We start from the raw sequence: 20,067 nt of genomic DNA, 5'->3' as shown, positions 1-20,067 counted from the left end.
TGTATCACTTGGAACTTGAATGCCCCCATGGATTAACTCCTAGCTGAAATCTTTGACCCTTTTGAGACAGAGATAGCAGCAGCAGCTAGTTGGGAAAAAAAAAAAAAAAGAGTTATCTCTATATGAAATTAAACTCGGATTTGCTTAATATCCTGGCCAACTTATGCCACAACTATTTTGGCCCTTTTTGCCACCCCAAAGCCTTTTTGTGGCCAAAATGTACCATTGTGCTGCTGTTTGACTCTGTGTATCAGGGGCCTCTGGGCCAAAGCCAAGTAACACCCTTCCTTCTTTGGGTTTTGGGGTAGCAGGGGAGGGTTGCTAATTCCTTTTGTGACCACTGAATAAGAGCTGAGTGGTCAACAATTTGCTAAATTATATACACACCTAAAACATCAGCTGCATCAGAAATTTTACTCACTCTCCTTCCAGAATGGAACCTTGAGGCTGACAGCAATTCTAGAAGAGTTGGGTGTTCTAACCACATTCTGCGGGAGGGATGCTAGCAATACTCCAGACATATGGAATCCTAAGCAGCAAAGAATCATCTTTGATAAGTGTATATGCTGACTCTAACCAATGGAAGGGGAAAGGATTAAAATTAATCACAGTTATGAATGTACATGGGCGGTGGGAGTGGAGGACATTGATATAAGTCAGTCATAGTTATAAATACAGAATGCACCAACCTCTCAATTTTTTTTTTTTTTTTTTGTGGTGCTGGGGATTGAACTCAGATCCTTTTGCATGCAAGGCAAATACTCTCAACTGAGCTATATCCCCCAATTTTTTAAAAACATTTTTTAGATGGGTTGATGAACCTTTATTTTATTCATTTATTTATATGTGGTGCTGAGAATTGAACCCAGTGCCTCACACATGCTACGCAAGTGCTCTACCACTGAGCCACAACCCCAGCTCTCAACCCCCAATTTTTGAAAAACAAAACCAAAAAGCAAATTAGAATTATAAATCTACATGTAATTAGCCTGCTTTCCCTTTTGAACTAAAGTATATTCTATGAACTATCCCTTTTCTTTATTCTAGAATCTTGCTGTTTTTGATGACTACAGGTCATTGATATGGACACAATGGAAATATTTTGACCAAAATGGCACTGGTTAAAATGATAGGTAAGTAATTTTAGTGGTTATGGCTATTAAGAGGGAACCTGGCAGGAAACTGGGACTGACAGTTAAGATCACAGTGTCTACACTGGGTCTCTCTGGGCACTGAGTTATCTGCCATGCATAGTGCTGGCATTCTGTGGCTAGTGATGGGTGCATTTGCCTATGTCTCTTCTTGTTTTTGCCCTATTATTCCCTCCTTTCACCCAGGGAAAGGCTTGGTGGAGCTTTGGCTTGGTAAGGGCTTTGCTTTGCTGCTAGCAGTTGTTGGTAGCAGTTTGCCTCTACAAAGAGAGAACATTAGTGCTGAAAGGAAGCAGTCCCATGAGCAACTGCTCATTTCTCCAGTGAGGGGACTTCAACTGCCAAGGCAATCATGCAGCTAGTAGTATTTGTTCTTCTTCATATTTTGATAAGCCTGAAACACTTCACACAACATTGACAACAAACAAACCAACACAACTAAAAAAACCCCAAACAAGGTGTGTACTAGAACAGGACAGAGTGGGTTTAACTCCCTGCTCCTTCATTTTGGGCAGTGTGATTTTGGGCAAGTTAATCTCATTGGTAAAATGTAGATAATAATAGTACCTATCTTGAAGGGCTATTGTGAGGGTTAAGTGAGATAATCCATGCAGATTTAGAACAGGTCTGGCTTAGAGTCAGCACTCAATAATAAAAAAGTATGTAACATTTCTTGGGCACATAATAATGGGGAGCAATTATTAACCCAATTACTTAGAACAACCTTCTCACTTTACAGACAAAGATTTTAAGCACCAGAGATATTACGTGACTTGGTAAAGAACACACTGTTTTCTCCCTGGTCCTGGGTTTTCTGACTGTTCCTCCTTCTCCCCTCTTGGCTAACTGCTGTAAAAGGAGAGTGGAATGAGTAGGTCCCTTGTCTTCAGTGTGCCTGTGCCTTTACGACTCAGGGATAGAATAAATAGGCTAGGATCACGGTTTTTCTAGCTCCTCCTGCCTGTCTTCCACATGATCAGTCCCTGTCCCCAGCAGGCAGTAAGCAAAGAGGAGAGAAAAAGGTGAAACTCAAATCAGTAGTTTTATTACCCATGACTGCCTTGCCTACTTTCTCTCTGCACCCTTGACCTCTACTCCAGCCAGGAATCCTTCCTCCATCTCCTTCCCCTGAAACACAAATTTTACTCTAAACCTTCTCTTACAAAGCCTCATTGCCTCAGTGTGCCTGAAATCACAAGTTCCTAAACAGTCCCACCTCTTACACCTGTACTGGGTTCTCTGCTGTTAGTAGAACACTAACCTGACTAGGTCTACTTATTTCTGAAGGAAATAGCATGTTATCTGCCATTTTAAAATTTTTATTAGCTAACTTTTATGGGCTAGATATTAGTTTAACTGCTACTGAACTGTGAAGTACTAAGAAGACAATTTGTCTTTAAGGAATAAGTAAAATCAGTATAGTCAGGTACCACATGGATATTTCAGTCATCAACAGGCCACATATATGACAGTGGTCTCATAAGATTATACCTCCTAGTGCTAAGCTATCCAGCCTGGTTTGCATGATGACAAAATGGTATACTGGCACATTTCACAAAACAATGTTGTTAAATGATGTAAGACTATATATATAGCATGTATAATATATTACATACAGTTTACAATATTTGATAATGATAGTAAGCAACTATGTTACTGGTTTGTGTATTTATTATACTGTCCATATTTTTTATCATTAGAGTTTACTTGTTTAACTTTTATAAAAGGTTTACAGTAAAACAGCCTGCCATGTTAAATTGGCAGCAGTCTTACACATTTTGGGTTTACCGTATCTCTTGATTGTAGCTAGAGGCCATGTCAAGTGATTGACCCACATCATCTAGGTTTGTGTAAGTACATAGTATGTTCATAAAATGACATAGTTGCTTAACAATGCATTTCTTAGAATCTGTTCTCATAATCAAGCAATGCTTGTATATTTAACATGTTTTTGTAAGCTCTCCTTCAGATCATATTTGTGAAAATGCTTAAAACTTCTACTTAATGACAAGAAGTTAGAACAGCTGACCTTTGTCAAACAGAAATCTTTCTGTTTGTCGCTTAGAACTGAAGGTACTGAGCCCATATTCAGAGATCCAGCTGATTCCAGGTTTCTGGCTGCACCTGGCTGCACTATGCATACTGGCTGGGAAGCCCCAGGAAGTAGAGACACATGGAGCCGCTTCTGCATTTTAATTGCTTCTCATGGATCATAGAATCATGGAACCAGGGCCCTAAAGCTGGAAGGGGCTGTAAAGATTGCTTAATCCAATATTTTGACTTCATACAAGAGGAAACTCAGGATCTTAGAAGTAAAGTAAGACAGTTTCCATCTAGATTATGCCTGTGGTCCTTTTCTGAGGAACAGACATCCTACAAAGCCAAAGTCAGAGGAAAAACGTGGTTCAAATGGGATGTACTATATGACACTGTCATGTGAAGATGCCATATATCTTTAACAGGGGTTACCATGGTTCAAAATAATCCCTTTTAAGATTAAGTTAAAAATCCATTAGAGATTGAGTGATGAGAGAGGGAGAGAGAGAAGGAGGGAGGGAGGGAGAAAGTGAGGGAGGGAGAGAGAGAGAAAGCGAGAAGAAAAAGAAACTTAGTTTCAACAAAGTGAGGAGAATTGATACAGATGGGGATATATTCTGAGATAAGCCACTTCTAAGACTTAATGGAACACATCCATTCAGGGAGATGCATGGAATTTAAACACAATTCAACATGGGTTAATTCTAAGAGTAAAGGCCCTTCAGTCCAGCTCCCTCCACCTCAATGTTAAAGAAAGCTAGAAAGCCAATTACATTCACAGCAGGGCCTCTCCCCTACTGCAAGAGAAGAATGTACTGCAAATTCTGCGTGTGCTTTACAAGCTAGTAAAACTATGATTGCAGGTGGGAAGAAACAGGGCTTCTTTTTGTTTCTGCCAACATTTCAGTCTAGTAAGCCTCTCCTATAGCTCAGAAACAGTATGGGCACAGTGGTTTCCTTAAGCACAAAAATGTGTACTCTTATGATTCTACAAAATTTACAAGAAGACTGCTTTTTGTTAACATTGAAGAGAACTATGCATAACCCACCCAAAGGGCATGAATTCTTCAAAGAAAAAGATGTGGGAGGCGCTCACCTTTCTTGGTAAGCTGAAATTCACCTTCAGGTACATGGTCTGAAGACCGGGCAATAGCAAAGAAAGGTGAGAAGCCCAGGGGACTGCCTGACTTACTCTGTTGGGAGAGGGCATCACCTTGAGGGTGAGGGCCCTCCAGGTGCAATCCCCCTGTAGGATGACATTGCCTGTAGGAGGGAACCCACCCAGCATTTTTCTGCTGCTCCATAAGGTGACTGTGAAACTGCAGCTACAGAAGGTTCCTGTTGCCTAGATTCCCCTGCAGAATCTAATAGGCAAAGCTGGGATACAGCAAGTATGATATCTGTGGTGATGGCTATAATCTAATGTCTACAGATGTAATGGCTCTGTGACTCTGAAGAAGGCTCCTGGGAGCTACTGAAGAAAAACCCACATTTCCCAGCAACACTAATACCAGTAGTGTACCACTAGTAAAGTCCCATCTTCTAGGCAGAGTTCTAAGTGCTTCACCTGTACTAAGCCTCATAATACCTGCTGGGGGCAGGTACTGTTATCCTCACTTTAGAGATGAAGTACTTCATGCTCGAAGAATGAAGGGAAGGGACTTGCTCAAAGTTGCCTGTCAGGCACCAAACATGGACAGGCAGGCTCCACAGCTCCATGCATCACTACTGCAGTAGCTATGCCCTCTGCGATGCCCAGTGTCAGATATCATCACCCCCTTGAAGACCTTTGCTCCAGGGAGAAACTTCATCCCATGTTGGCCTCACACTGGCGTGTTGGTCTCCTAAAGCTCCTGACAGCCATCTTAATTTTGATTTCTATTTAATTTTCCAGCTCACAAAGCAATGCCAGGGAGAGGGAGGCTGCTGATACCTTTCGAATATGATTTATTAACCAACAGCTCAAGGCACTGTAGGGCTCCCTTGCTGCCACCTGACCTTCGTCTTCAGCCTTTCTAATGTTTGCATTGCTGCCCTGACCTTGCAAAGTGACCTGGAATAGCTTGCCTGTTTCCTTGTGTGTGTCCACTTTGAGAGCCCAGATGTCAGCCTGTGCAAGTCTGTCAATTAGTATCTTAAGGGTGTGGGATGGGGTCTGCAGCCTATTGAGGAGCACAATCTAACACTAACCTCCAAATTCCTTCTCGCAATTGAGCATTCATTAGTTTGACGGAACAAAAGCAGGCATTCTCTATTATAAAGCAGAGGTCAAAACTGGTGGCTGTGTTTTGTTTGGCCTGCAGAGTGTTTAAATATTGAGAAATTTCACATAAAAATACGGATTTCCGGCTTCTCTTGGAAAATGGGTAGAGCGAACAACTCGGGGGCTACTAAGGAATAGCTGCCCCTCCAGAAGGAGGTGCCCTCTGGTTCATCATCACAACCTGAAGTCTCACCCCAAGCCTGCTGTGGGCACTGATGCCACTCGCCTGGTCTCTGCAGGAATCCCAATCAACAGAGCTCTGCTCTGAAGCTGCATTTCTCTCCTTTAAACTGGGGAATGGATTAGTAGGCTGCTGCTATCATTTGCTGCCCCCTCAGAAGAAAGTCAGGAGAGAATGTGCTCCAAGAGGGCAGTTTTCTATCCTGCCCCTGGCACCTGTTACAGTAAGTGCCTGATATGTAATAGGTGTTTGTTACTTTCTTCTTATATGGATGAATATGTAAAAGACTAACTCTCGAAGAGAGTATAAAAAATCTATCTGCTCACTGGCTAGGAAGCCTGGACTTGTTATGCTTTGGAAGCTTTTTGAGTGACCAGTACTGCTCCCTATACCTTTTCTTTATTTGAAATTCCAGGGGCATATGTGTTGATGGTTCTCTAGGATTTTAATGGAAATTAAGATAAAAACCAAACAGCAATAAGGAGAAGCTGCCCCTGTTGGCTTTTAAGTTTTCCCTCAGAAAGGTGGGGTGATATTATTGAAAAGCTGCAAGTTCCATGGGTAGAAGAAATGGGTAGAGTAGCTCTTCTCACAGGCAGACAATGGTGTCTGCTAGGACACCTGTGATGATGCTGTCTTATGGAGCTGCCGTACTTTCTGGTTCCATCTTGGGGGCATTGTCAAATGAGTGTATCTATGCTAGAAGTGCTCAGCTCTCAACACCTGACTAGATAGGGCCTTCTTATTATTCCTCTGGCCCTTTGAAGACCAAGTGCAAATGTGGTAGGATGGTTGGCATAAGGACCAGGGGATAAAATCCCACTGAACATCACCAGGCTGAACAGAGTCATGAGAAGCCTCTATTGGAAGTCCTTGACACATAGTAGAGTGCAAGAGTTTGGTCATAATCATTAGATATCATCAGTCCTTTTCTGAGAAATGAGCTCTCTCAATATCAAGGCTAGAATAGCTGCTGGTATATAGTACACGCTTAATAAATATTTGCTAAATGAAGGCCCAGCAGGAGTTTGGTGACACAGAATGGGCTCACATTTGAGGTGCACAAGTGGGATGGAAAGATTTTAAAACTCTATTCTCTTCAGCTCTAGGTACATTGTATAATCTTTCATTTCTGAGGAAAATGAAGCAACACCATTATACTTATCCCATGAATGTTTTGTTAAGACATTTATCAAAATAATGCTGAAGCTTGCAGGTAGAATGTTCTTTAGAAATGTCAAAGTCAGTGTTATGGTTTGGATGTGAGGTATCCCCCAAAAGCTCACATGTGAGACAATGCAAAAAGGTTCAGAGAATAAATGATTGGGTTACTAGAGCCTTAACCCAATCAGTGAATTTTGAGTGGTAACTGAAGGGGTGTGGTAGGAGGAGGTAGGGCATTGGGGGCGTGGCTTTGGGGTATATATTTCTATCTGGTAAGTGGAGACCTCTCTCTGCTTTCTGATCATCATGTGAGCTGCTTCCCTCCACCACACTCATCCACCATGATGTTCAGCCTAATCTTGAGCCCTGAGGAATGGAACCGGCTGTTTATGGACAGAGACTTCTGAAACCATTTGAGCCCCCAAATAAACTCTTTCTCCTCTACAGTTGTTCTGGTCGGGTCCTTTAGTCACAGCAGTGAAAAAGCTGATAAAATAGTCAGTAATTAAAATTTTCTCCTGCTGGCCTCCATGACAGAAATACTGTGGATTAGGTCATTGAGGGGTTTGAGGCCACCAAACCCTAAAATTCCTCTTCCCATTCCCATTGCCTGGCTCATGTCTATAGGCTCCACATCTAACTTATAATCACAGCTTCTAGATAGCCCACTCTGACAGCCAAATTACTGGGTGTTCCAATTACTATTGCTACAAAACAAATTACCCCAAATCTAGTGGTAGAAAACAATAATTTTCTTATACTCACAGATACTATAGGTCAGGAGTTCAGACAGTGGAGGTGGCTTGTCTCTGCTCCAAAATATCTGTAGACTCATTTGTAGCCTTGATTAAGACTTGAAGGTGAGGATCTTGTGTAATTCAGAGTCCCATGTCTCACATATCTGCTGGTGGGTGATGGCTGCTTTGGCTCAGCTGGGCTGTCAGCTACCATGACCATAAATGGCCTGCCCGTGGGCTACTTTGGATTTCCTTGTGAGATAGAGCCTAGGTTCCAAGAGTGGGCATCCTCCAAACACTAGGTTGAAGTTGTATTGCCTTTCATGACTTGGCCTTCTATCATATAGCAACACTTCCATAGTCATAGGCCCAACCAAATTCAGGGAAAGGGAACAAAGACCCCACTTTCAATGGCAGGTGTTAAAGTCATAGTGTATGCATGAGTGTGGGATGGGAGATACTGTTATGGCCAACACTGCAAATGCAATCTGCTGCGATGGGTTAGATGGGTTTCCCAATTACCTTGTATTCAACTCCACTGACTTAAAAAAAGAAAAAGGAAGCTTGTCTGCCTCTCTCATTTGACAGTAACTTCAGTGAGGGAAGGAACTGAATTATTCACCTTTGTCTCTTCTGTTTCTAGCACAGTGCTAGCACACAGTGGGCATTCAACATATATTTGCTGAACCGAATTGAATAGCAAGGAAGAATCAGGGATTCCTAGGGCCCCCTCTCATGCTGGCTATGGTAGCATAAGGGAATTCTGACCAGGATAACAAAAAGTGAGGGGAAAGTGCCAAAACACTTTGCTGGGGCCCAAGGCCATTCCCTGTGAATGATCCTGTATGACAGGTGACCCGATGCTTTCTGATGCCTCCCAGGCTATGTATAGGAAGTAACTACAGGAATCATGACAGACTTCATATTTTCCTTTTCTTGGTGCTTTTTGCAAACATTATTTTATCCATTCCCCTTATATCTTTGTGCCATAAACACAGCAAGTACAAGATTACATAAGTGGAGATCTGTTTTTTTATGTACATACACCCATCTGGTAGAGCAGAGAGGACCCTGGACAAAGAGTAAGAAAGCATGGCTGTCAGTCAGAGCTCATTCACTGAGCAGAAGCTGTGCAGTTTTGGCAAGCCAGCTCATTTTCCCAAGCCTTGGTATTTTTGCCTATCATGTAGGTTATGCAAATTTTAAAAAGGCAGGCCTGTCTACCTCACAAAGTTGTTTTTGGAATTACACTATTTAAAGTGTAAACCAATATGCAGATATGAGATGCTATTATTATAGTAGTTTTTAAATATATTCATATGCTCTTAAAATGCCTCCATTTGAGGGCTGGGGTTGTAGTTCAGTGGTGGAGTGCTTGCCTCGTATGTGTGAGACACTGGGTTTGATCCTCAGCACCACATAAAAATAAATAAAATAAAAGTATTGTGTTCATCTACAACTAAAAGTATTTTTTAAAAAATGCCTCCATTTGAAAGGCAGAACTTAATTCTCGGGTCCTTAAACGTGGATCAGACTTAGTGATCCGTTTCTGCTGTCTATGCACCATGTACTAATCAACTGCACCCCTGGAGCAGCTTCAGGGATTCATTTCTAGTGAACTGACTGGGGCAGAAATGATGCGATCTTGGCTTCCAAGGCAGGGTCACAGAAAGGATAGCTTCATTCTCTCACAACATTCAAAAGTCAGCTATCATGTCATGAGGACACTTAAGTAGCCCGTGGAGAGGACCATGTGGATGGAAGCAGAAGGCCTCCCACCAACCACCAGCACCAGCTCGCCAGGCTTGGGACTCACCCACCTACCTTGGGAAAGGGCCTCTTGGCCTTAGCTGTAACTACAGGCCCAACCAACATCTCAACTGCAACCTCAGTACAGACCCCAGACTACTTCCCAATTAAATTGTTCCTGAACTCCCAGCCCTTAGAAACTGTGAAAGACAAGTGCTGTTCACTCTTGTTTTAAGTTACTAAGTTTCATGGTAATCAGTTACATAGCAACAGATAACTAATACATAGAAATATGCTTTATCAACCAATGATAGTTTCTCTGATCATGTAATGGAGTGGTTTTGACCCAAGCCCTTTTTACCTGTTCCTGGTGACTAATAACATTTCTGTGGGGGGTAATAACATTTCTGTTGGCCTGAGCAGATAGACAGGAGATAGTTTAATTCTGCCATTTCCTTTGAAAACAAGCCCTTACTTAGCCGGTATTAGATTGCTTTTTGATAAATGGGAAATAACAACAATAACAAAACCGAATAGTAACAATACCCAAATGGCTAGAAGCCAAAGCAAAAGTGGGAGCCAGGAGTCTGGGATCCCAAGAAATTGATTTTAGTGCTGGCTGAACACCCTCCAATTCTGGGCTTCATTCTCGTCTACTATGAAAGTGTTACCCCTGAGGGGCTCTGGAGCCTCAACCCAGTTCTTTCTTTCCTGTACAATGGGGCCCTCCATCCAACACTCTCACATAAAAAGGGCAGTAACTTTGCATTTAGCCATCACATTTTCTGCCCCAGGCTCTGCTCTCCTCCCCCAACCCTTTAATACATCTGTGAACCAGGTTGTAGTTGGGTGTGGTACCTAGGAAAGTGTTCTCAAGGCAATGGCTAACCAGCTTGTCTAAAGAACAGTCTGCACTGTCACCTTCTTAACCACATGCATTAACTCCCTTGGCTACCTGGTCCCATCACCAAAACACCAGAAAGCCAGTAGTTTTGATCAGCAAGTGGTCCAGATGCTAAAGGCTGAGGATCTCTGGTCTGGCACTAATCCTGGTCCTTGGCAGGGCTTGTCACTCTGCCCTTTCTCCTCTCCACATAATCTGAAACAGCCTGGGAGTCTGAGCATGAGGCATGAACTGTTCAGCACCTACTTAGAGACACCTGCTCACCTGAGAAGCAGCAACTTTCCATCTGCTCTGCTGCCAAGGGTTAGTGGAGCCTTCAAAGAATAACATTTGATCCCTTCCCTCTGCCCAGGAAAGATTTTTTGAGGAAAACATACACATTCATTTTGTAAAAATTCGCTTATTTAAAAGGCATGACTTGTCCCCCAAATAACTTATGGTCTTCTTTCCTAGTTCATTAATTAGTTGGACTAACCCTGGAAAAAGTAGCTAACAGATTGGCTGATGTTTTAATGGAGCCTCATTCCAGTCTTGCCCCAGATTGCATTCAGGGGTTTGTGAAGGCAGTGCGGCCACTGCAGACACAGGCACTGGCCGCAGAACAACACAGGCGAGCTGTCACACTTTGTTTTTCTGCTTGTTAAATCTGAATGCTCCTAATTAGTTATCCTGCCTGCTAACGCCTGGGTGGACAATGGCACAGGGCTCAGAGCTGCTGAGAGGCTATGAATGCAAGTTCCTTGGGCTCCTGAAGCTTGGGGACTGGTGACTGGGTTGTGGGCACTGAGGCGCTGTTCCTGTAGGCTCTGGATTCAAAGATATTGGCCCCAGTATGAATAAAGGTCATCACCTGTTACTTCTTTGGTGAAAGGGCAGCTGTGCTGAGTGCCCACTTAGGCCCGGCCTTTGTCCACTGACTCTGAAGAGTGCCTACAGAGAACAACATTCTCTGATGATGTGTTTATTTGTTGGGACAGGGCCATGCAAAATAATTGATATAACATCCTTAAAGAATTCAGCAAAGTATGTTTTCAAAAAGTTGCCTTGACATGCCTTGGGCATCGACTTTTGGTGACCCTACTCACTAACTAGAACATACTGTGAAGCTGCTTAGGTGGGACTGCTGTTTGTAGTATTTCTTTTTTTTATTTTATTTTTATTTTTGTGGTGCTGGGGATTGAACCCAAGGCCTTGTGCATATGAGGCAAGCACTCTACCAACTGAGCTATATCCCCAGCCCCCAACTGAGCTATATCCCCAGCCCTGTTTGTAGTATTTCTGTTTTGACAAATGATTAGGTCACACAAGTGACAATTTACAGCTCTCTGGGTATGGGGACCAGCAAAAAACTTAATGAAGAGTTAGTTCAAGAATGTTTTAGTGGGTGTTCATAAAGTTTGCAACTTTAAAAACTCACTATTATTCTGACATATAAACAGCAGAGATTCATAGAAATAGAAAAAGCAAACATGAAATTCATCTGTAAAAATAAGAGACCTAGAATAGTTAAAGCAATCCTTAGCAGTGAAATTCATCTGTAAAAATAAGAGACCTAGAATAGTTAAAGCAATCCTTAGCAGGAAGAGTGAAGCAGGTGGCATCACTATAGCAGACTTTAAACTATACTACAGAGCAACAGTAACAAAAACAGCATGGTATTGGCACAAAAACATCGAGTGGTAGACCAATGGTACAGAAAAGAGGACACAGAGACTAACCCATAAAATTACAGTTATCTCATATTGGACAAAGGTGCCAAAAACATACATGAGAGAAAAGATAGCCTCTTCAACAAATGGTGCTGGGAAAACTGGAAATCCACATGCAACAAAATGAAATTAAACCTTTATCTCTCATCATGCACAAAACTCAACTCAAAGTGGATCAAGGACCTAGGAATTAAACCAGAGACTCTGCGTCTAATAGAAGAAAAAGTAGGCCCTAATCTTCATCATGTGGGATTAGGCCCCAACTTCCTTAATAAGACTCCTATAGCACAAGAATTAAAAGCAAGAATCACTACATGGGATGGATTCAAACTAAAAAGTTTCTTCTCAGCAAAAGAAACAATCTGTGGGGCTGGGGATGTGGCTTAAGCGGTAGCGCGCTCGCCTGGCGTGCGTGCAGCCCGGGTTCGATCCTCAGCACCACATACAAACAAAGATGTGTCCGCCGAAAACTAAAATATAAATATTAAAAAAATTCTCTCTCTCTCTATCTATCTCTTAAAAAAAAAAAAAAAAGAAACAATCTGTGAGGTAAATAGAGAGCCTACATCTTGGGAGCAAATTTTTACCCCTCACACATCAGACAGAGCACTAATCTCTAGGGTATATAAAGAACTCAAAAAGCTAAACACCAAAAAAAAAAAAAAAAAAAACCAAATAACCCAATCAATAAATGGGCCAAGGACCTGAACAGACACTTCTCAGGGGAGGATATACAATCAATCAACAAATATATGAAAAAATGTTCATCATCTCTAGCAATCAGAGAAATGCAAATCAAAACTACTCTAAGATATCATCTCACTCCTGTCAGAATGGCAGCTATTAAGAAGACAAACAACAATAAGTGTTGGCAAGGATGTGGGGAAAAAAGATAACTCATACATTGCTGGTGGGACTGCCAGTTGGTGCAGCCAATATGGAAAGCAGTATGGAGATTCCTTGGAAATCTTGGAATGGAACCACCATTTGACCCAGCTATCCCTCTTCTTGGTCTATACTCAAAGGACTTAAAAACAGCATACTACAGGGACACAGCCACATCAATGTTTATAGCAGAACAATTCACAATAGCTAAACTATGGAATCAACCTAGATGTCCTTCAATAGACGAATGGATTTAAAAATGTGGCATATATACGCAACGGAATATTACTCAGCAATAAAAGAGAACAGAATCATGGCATTTGCAGGTAAATGGATGGAGTTGGAGAAGATAATGTTAAGTGAAGTTAGCCAATCCCAAAAAACAAATGCCGAATGTTTTTTCTGATATAAGTCACTGACTCATAGTGGAGTAAGAAGGGGGAGCATGGGAGGAATAAACGAACTCTAGATAGGGCAGAGGGGTGGGAGGGGAAGGGAGGGGGCAGGGGGTTAGCAATGATGATGGACTGTGATGGACATCATTATCCAAAGTACAGGTATGAAGACACGAATTGGTGTGAACATACTTCATATACCACCAGAGGTATGAAAAATGTGCCCTATATGTGTAATGTGAATTGTAATGCATTCTGTTGTCATTTATTTTTTAAAAATCAATAAAAAATTTAAAAAGCAGAAATTCACTACCAAATTGTGCTATGTCCATATATGAAAATGATAAAATGAACCCCATTTATATATAAAATCACAATGCACTAATTAAAATAGTAATAATAGAAGGGAGATCAGTAGAGTAGAGCAAATGGACCAGGGAGAGGGAGCAGAGGAGAAAGGGAAGGTTCTAGGTAGTGAGATTGATTAAGCTATATTATGTGCATGCATAAATATGGCATAATGAATCTCACTATTATGTATCTTTCAATGCCCCAATAAAAAACTTTTAAAAAGCAATTTTTCATTTGATATTACTCAGATGAACATTTGTAATTTTGTTTTATTTAGGTGCTAATTTTAAATTAAGTTCCACTTAGAGGGATAGCTAGTGATCTCAGGATAGTGTATGCAGATATATATGTATGCATACATTCATCTACCGATCTACCCACCCAGCCTCCCAGTGATTCACTGAACATTTACATCTTCCATGAATTATGTCAGTTGTTTTGTGTAAGTGTTCATTGCTTTAGAATAAAACAAACAGCTGGGACCTAGGCAACTCTAAAAAGGTAGTGTGCATTTGGTTACTTCTCTTTTCTTGGCTATCAGGTGCTGTAGGTCTTTCCCTTTGGCATCCTTCCCATTTATTCCAAATTCTAGACTTTTCCTTCCTTACCTGTCATTAAGACTTATCTGTTGAAATATTTTCTCCTGAAATATCATGTTATGTTTTCAATTTATTAACAAGACAAATGAATCTGTGCCAAAGTAACAATTTATTTTCTTGGGCAATATATATTATGTTAAGTAGAATCTAAACTTCTTAACTTTAAGGAAGGGCCTACTTTGGAAATTCAGGACTCTGAGAAGGTGAATAATGGGAAAATCAGCCCGCTAGATTGTCTCACAGAGGTGTGTGTGTGTGTGTGTGTGTGTGTGTAGCTGAGGTGGTGGGCAGTGGAGGGAGTAGGTGGAGAGGGGCTACTCTAACCAACTGCCTCCCCCAAGGGACCATCCAGTATCCTTTCTCTTGAATCATGTACAAATAGAATCATTCAATACTTAACTTACAAATGCCCCAAAGGTGAGTAACACCAGAAGAGTTAGTCATTAATATGCATTTTAGGTTTTATTGCAAGAGCACAGGTAGACAGAATTTAGAAGTCAATTTGACCTTTTCTTTTAGCAAGTAGAAGGAACTCTAGAAGAATTCTCCTATCATTTACACAGTCCAAGGAATGACATATTAAACCAAGGTTCTGATTTGCACCATAAGAACAACTAGAACTCTTGAATAGTAACTTACATATACTGGTAAAATTTGGAACTTCTTTATCAGTGGTAAGGGACATGAGTAAGGGATGGTTTGTTACACAGTCACTGTGGAAAGGGGAAAGCTAAGGCACTAAGGGTATGTTCCCACTGCCTCACTTGAGCATATCTTTTTATAGAATTCCTGACCTAAACTTTCCCACTGATTTGTGATTATGGTGGAAAGACTGAAAATAACCAAACATAAATTCTATTCTATTTCCCCTTCTCAAAGCATCAAACCAAGGAAAAGCTCTCAAAAGAAGTTTCCCCATTAAAAATATGCACCAATACATGACCATTTGTTCACATATGGTTAGTGATTTCCTTTATAAGAAACTGCTTTGTCATTTCAAAAACCCACTATGCATTCATACTTCCTGAATGTTTCTGTTCGTAAGATTTTATTTTAACAAAAAAAAAAAAAAAAGGGATTTTATTTTACAATTTAACCTACCTCAGGCAGAAAATGTAAATGTTAATTTTATATTCAAAGTGCACAGATTGAATATATTCTTCTAATATTATCTACTTTGTAGAACAGAAATTTATCTGGAATTCCAAACTTAAGAAATGAGTGAATCAAGCTCGTATTCTCAGGAACTTCTCAGATTTGGAGACCCTCCACCTCTCTATGCTGCTGCTTTCTTGGCCCTGCCACTAGGCCAGAGGGGTTCTTGTCTCTATTTCACATGTGATGGCTAAGGCTAAATGCTGCCAATTGATCACAGTAGATAATGACAATGTACTGTTGAGCTACTACCATTTCGATGTGTATGCTAGTAATACACGGAGAGCAATTTAGTTACTTAACATCCAAATAAATTTTGCCAATAACTGATGCTCAGTGAGCAGTAGCCAGGTGACTGTGGCTCCCAGAACAAATGGGAAAAAAAATCTCCTTTACTAGGCAATCATCAACCCTTGCTATTTATTTCCTCCTATCCAAGTGTATAAGAGTAAGAAAGAATACATGCAAAGAGGGCAATAAATTCAAATAATGAAAAGCGGGGGGGAAATTGTCTTGACTGTAAAAATAGATGCACAAAAGTAGCTTGAAATCTTCAGCCAAATTGAGGACTAAATCTATTTACTAAAACTTTAGAGACTATTATTTATAAATATGAATCTGGAGAAAGACAAGAAGGTGGCAAATTTTTTGGCACCAAAATCCTTTCAGCACCTTTATGTATTATTAGTGCTTTGCATACTATAATACTTTTAAATTCTCTACAAATCACGTATCTCTCTACCATATTCATTAAAGGTTTATCTTTTTTTCTTTTCAAAGAAAAACGTTTGTTTTTGAAATAAAAAGTAATGGAAAAATGTACTCAAATGTACTCAAGAGAAACTTGTAGAAAGAAATCTGTGCATTTAGGAAGAATATTTGTATTGTCATTTTCTATGATTCTTCAAGCACTTGGTTTAATTTATCTTCTTTTTCCCTTCAAAATCTGTACATGAAAATTCCTTTTTCTACAGTTATTTTATAAGATAGAAAAATCTGCTCTTATAGAAACCTTTGGGAGTGAGGAATGAAATCAAACAGGGGAAAATAATTTATTCTTAAATTCCTGAAGCTGAAACAGGATGACAAAGCAGCTAGGGAGATGTGAAAACGGCCCAGGGCCTCGAGGAGCTGGTGGTTGGGTCAGGAAGGTAGGGTTTCCTGCTACCATTGACTAGCTCTTTCACAAAGCAGAAGTATTTTTTTTTCTCTCCCTCTCCTTATGTTCTTACTCTTATGTGTTTTCAAGATCAGTTCAAACCTAGAAAACATGCTTGTCATTTACCCAGAAACTGAAAGAAGATGGGGTAGGGGGTGCCCTTCAGTGCAGATAGTCAAAATGCAGACAGATCAAAAGCTAAATCCAATTTAACCCACCTCAGGCAGAAAATGTAATTGAATTAAACTTCCTCTAAATATGATAAGTTTGGGGCTCTTAAGCCAGGCACAAAGACCTGGGTTAGAGTGAGCTGCTCAGTAAATGGATGCATTGAGCTCTAGCTGCCCCACCCACGGGGAGTTTGATAAGCTGTTGATTGCCTCTATCACTTTACTACCAGGCTGAAAACTGATTAAGCTGCTTATGGGGCTCCGGGGGCTAATGGCCTGGCCACCAAGAACACCACCAGCACTGATTTAAGCAAGCTGCTTGGCACGTATGGTTTGATTATTATAAGGGGAAAAAAGAAAAGAAGAAGAAAAAGACAGCAGGGTACAGGAAAGCCTTAAAAAGCAGGTTTTATTATTCCAAACGGGCACACACTACTTTGATACCCTAAAATGAATATGGAATTACTCTGATTCTTTCTCTTCATCTAATATCAAAACTCGTTTCTGAAAGGCTTCCTCAAAGAGTATTCACTTTGGAGCCACCCATTCTATTTTAAACCACCTTTACAAGAATGTTTGGTGCCTTTAAACCCATTTCTCAAGTGATAGAGTCTGGGTCCTCATACTATGATCAGACGGACTGCTAGAAAGTAACAGGAAATGCACATTGAGTGTTTCAGCTGATTATTATTCTTGGAACACCACAGCATAATTGTAATTAAAAATATACCCCTATCCAGTGCAGCCAGTGCAGTAAAGCTTGCTTGTGCAGTAAAGAACACGCAGGACTGAAGGAGTTGGAGCAAACTGATATGTTCCAGTAGGTTTGAATCTGACACATGAGTGGAAATTAAAGCCCCAGGCTTCTCTCAGACCTCTTCAACTAAATGTTCTAAAATTATTTCTGTTATTTAAAATAACTTTCTTGGGCTGGGGCCGTATATCAGTGACAGAGCACTTGCCTTGCACGTGTGAGGCACTGGGTTCAATCCTCAGCACCACACAAAAATAAACAAATAAAATAAAGATATGCTGTCCATTTGCAACTACACATTTTTTTTTTAAAAAATAATAAAACAAAATAACTTTCTTACCTGCAGAGGAACAAAGAACACAAAAGTCTTCAGTTTTTTTTAATGAACACACACACACACACACACACACACACACACAACACCTTAAAAAAGAATTTCAAGTTTGAAGAACACCCAAAGGATATGAACACAGTTTTAAGTGGATCTCATTCCTTCTGGGTGAAACAACCAGAGAAGAAAACAACAGAAGATCAGAATCACAGTAGTTTGAGATATTCTGAAAGTTGTCACAATCGCTTTTTAACTGACTCTTGAAAGAATCAGTACATATATAGAAGGAAATTAATGCTTTCATTTAGTGTCTGACAGCTTCTTAGGGAGTAAGATGTTGATTTAAATGATAAACCAAAACTTAACATACTCAGAACTTAGGGCTGGACACACAAAACCTTAGTTTCTTCCTGGCTGCAAACCTGGTCAACCATTAAAAGGACATGTACTAACAAAAGTATAAAAAATGATTTGACTCTTAAATGTTCTGTTGTGTTTTATTAAACTTTAAAAGTCATTCATCTGTTTGGCTTGAGCACAATCATTGGCTTAACACATGCAATCATTAAGTTTTTCTTCACATTAAAAAAAACTGAAATAAAGTCACATGCCAGAAAATTCACTCTTCTAACGTAAACAACTCACTGATTTTTAGTATCCATAATTGTGCAACCACCATCACTTATTCCAGAACCCTTTTATCACCCTCCAAAGAAATCCCACATCCACTAGCAGTCTCTGTTTATCCCTCTAGCTCCCCAGATCATAGCCAACACTATTTTCTGTCACTATGAATTTGCCTATTCTGAATATTTCATTTAAATAGAATCATAAAATACAAATGATTTCTTATCTGGCTTCTCTCACTTCACATGATGTTTTCAAGGTTTGTCCATGTCATAGCATGTATCAGCACTTCACTCCTTTGTATGGATGGATAATATTCTATTGAATGGATAGACACATTTTGTTCATCCATTCATTAGCTGATGAACTTTTGGTCTCTTCCAGTTTTTTTGCTGTTATGAATAATGCTGCACAAAACAGTTTTGTGTGATTTTTTTTATCTGAATTTATGTTTTTAAGTCATGTGGGTATATACTATGGGGAGGAATCACTGGGTCATATGGTAAATCTATGTTTAACTTTTTGAAGAACTGCCAACTGTTTTCCAGAGTGGCTATACTACTCACATTCCTACTAACAATGCATGAGAGCTCCAGTTTCTCCACTTTCTTGTTAGTAATTGTTATTGTCCTATAGTATCTTTTTATACTGTTTTTTTCCCTCCCATTTTGAACAGAAATTAAGTATAAGGGATTGTGATGAACATGACCCCAGTGATGGCAGGACTCAGTGCCAAGACCATAATCAACAGACAATTCCCTAGAAGAAAATGAAAAATGCAATGGCCCCTCAGCACTTACCTGCTGCAGGTCAGCCAGGGAATACAGGTGGATCTGTTGAAGGAGGTATTCTCTGGGGAAAATTCTGAAAAAAGGGCAGATACACAAGTAAATTATGTTGCCACAGACACCTTTTCTCATAAGTTTCAAAGTCTTATTCAAGAATTCTTATCCTCTGACTTCTTGCCTTTCTACCCCTACTCTCCAAGTCTTTTTTTCTCCAAATCTATTAAGAAACTCACAATAATTTCTTTTCCTCAAATATTTTTCTAACATAGATCCCAGAATGAAAAGAAATGGCAGTATGAGTTTCATTGTCATTGTTGTCTCCCTCTACCTTTCCCTCTCCCTTTTCTCCTTCTCCTTCTTTTTTCTTGTGGTCCTGGGAATAGAACTCAGGACCTCACACATGCTAGGCAAGCACTGTACCACTGAGCTCCATCTCTAGACCTGGTCTTTCATTTTTACTGTAAATACTACAAGTACTGTGAAATGGTCTAGACCTGAGGACCAGGGCATTAGTTTTCCCATACCAGCTGTGTCCCTAAAAAGCTGTATGAACTAGGGCAAGTCCCCAAGCCCCAGAAACTTCAGCTTCTGCACTATATAATAAGGGTGACTGAAACTGAAATCTCTCCAAATAGATTTCTAGCTGTAATACTGCATACCTAAATTAATTTCAGAGTTTAGGAACATTGGATTAACAACCCACATGTATGTCAGAACCTTCTATGGTTTTCATTAATGGGGAACTGTGGTATTGATATCACATTAATGAACTATCCTTTAAATGTATAGTGATGATAATATTTAAAACCTAAGTGCAGATGAGAATAATGAGTGTTACTGTTTGGATTTGGAATGTCCCCCACAGGCTCATGTGTTGAAGGTTTGGTCCCCAAAGCATCAGTGTTCAGAGGTAAGGCTGGGAAGTGATGAGAGCTGTATCATCAATGGATTAGTCCAT

The 20,067-nt window shown here is 40.2% G+C and overlaps 1 protein-coding gene across 2 annotated transcripts in view; it reads right to left on the bottom strand.

Moving 5' to 3' along the window:
• Positions 1-20,067, bottom strand: part of Plekhm3 (pleckstrin homology domain containing M3) — a 175,608-nt gene that overhangs the window by 54,129 nt on the left and 101,412 nt on the right. For both annotated transcript variants that reach the window (XM_027941632.2, XM_071618854.1), the window contains exon 6: positions 19,122-19,185. In XM_027941632.2, coding sequence (XP_027797433.1) covers positions 19,122-19,185 — 64 coding nt within the window. The remainder of the gene's footprint in view (positions 1-19,121; positions 19,186-20,067) is intronic.

This window comes from Marmota flaviventris, chromosome 11 (genome assembly GCF_047511675.1).
Source record: "Marmota flaviventris isolate mMarFla1 chromosome 11, mMarFla1.hap1, whole genome shotgun sequence".
NCBI lineage: Eukaryota > Metazoa > Chordata > Mammalia > Rodentia > Sciuridae > Marmota > Marmota flaviventris.
The sequence above is the reverse complement of the archived record's forward strand: the minus strand, read 5'-3'. Positions and strand labels throughout refer to the sequence as shown.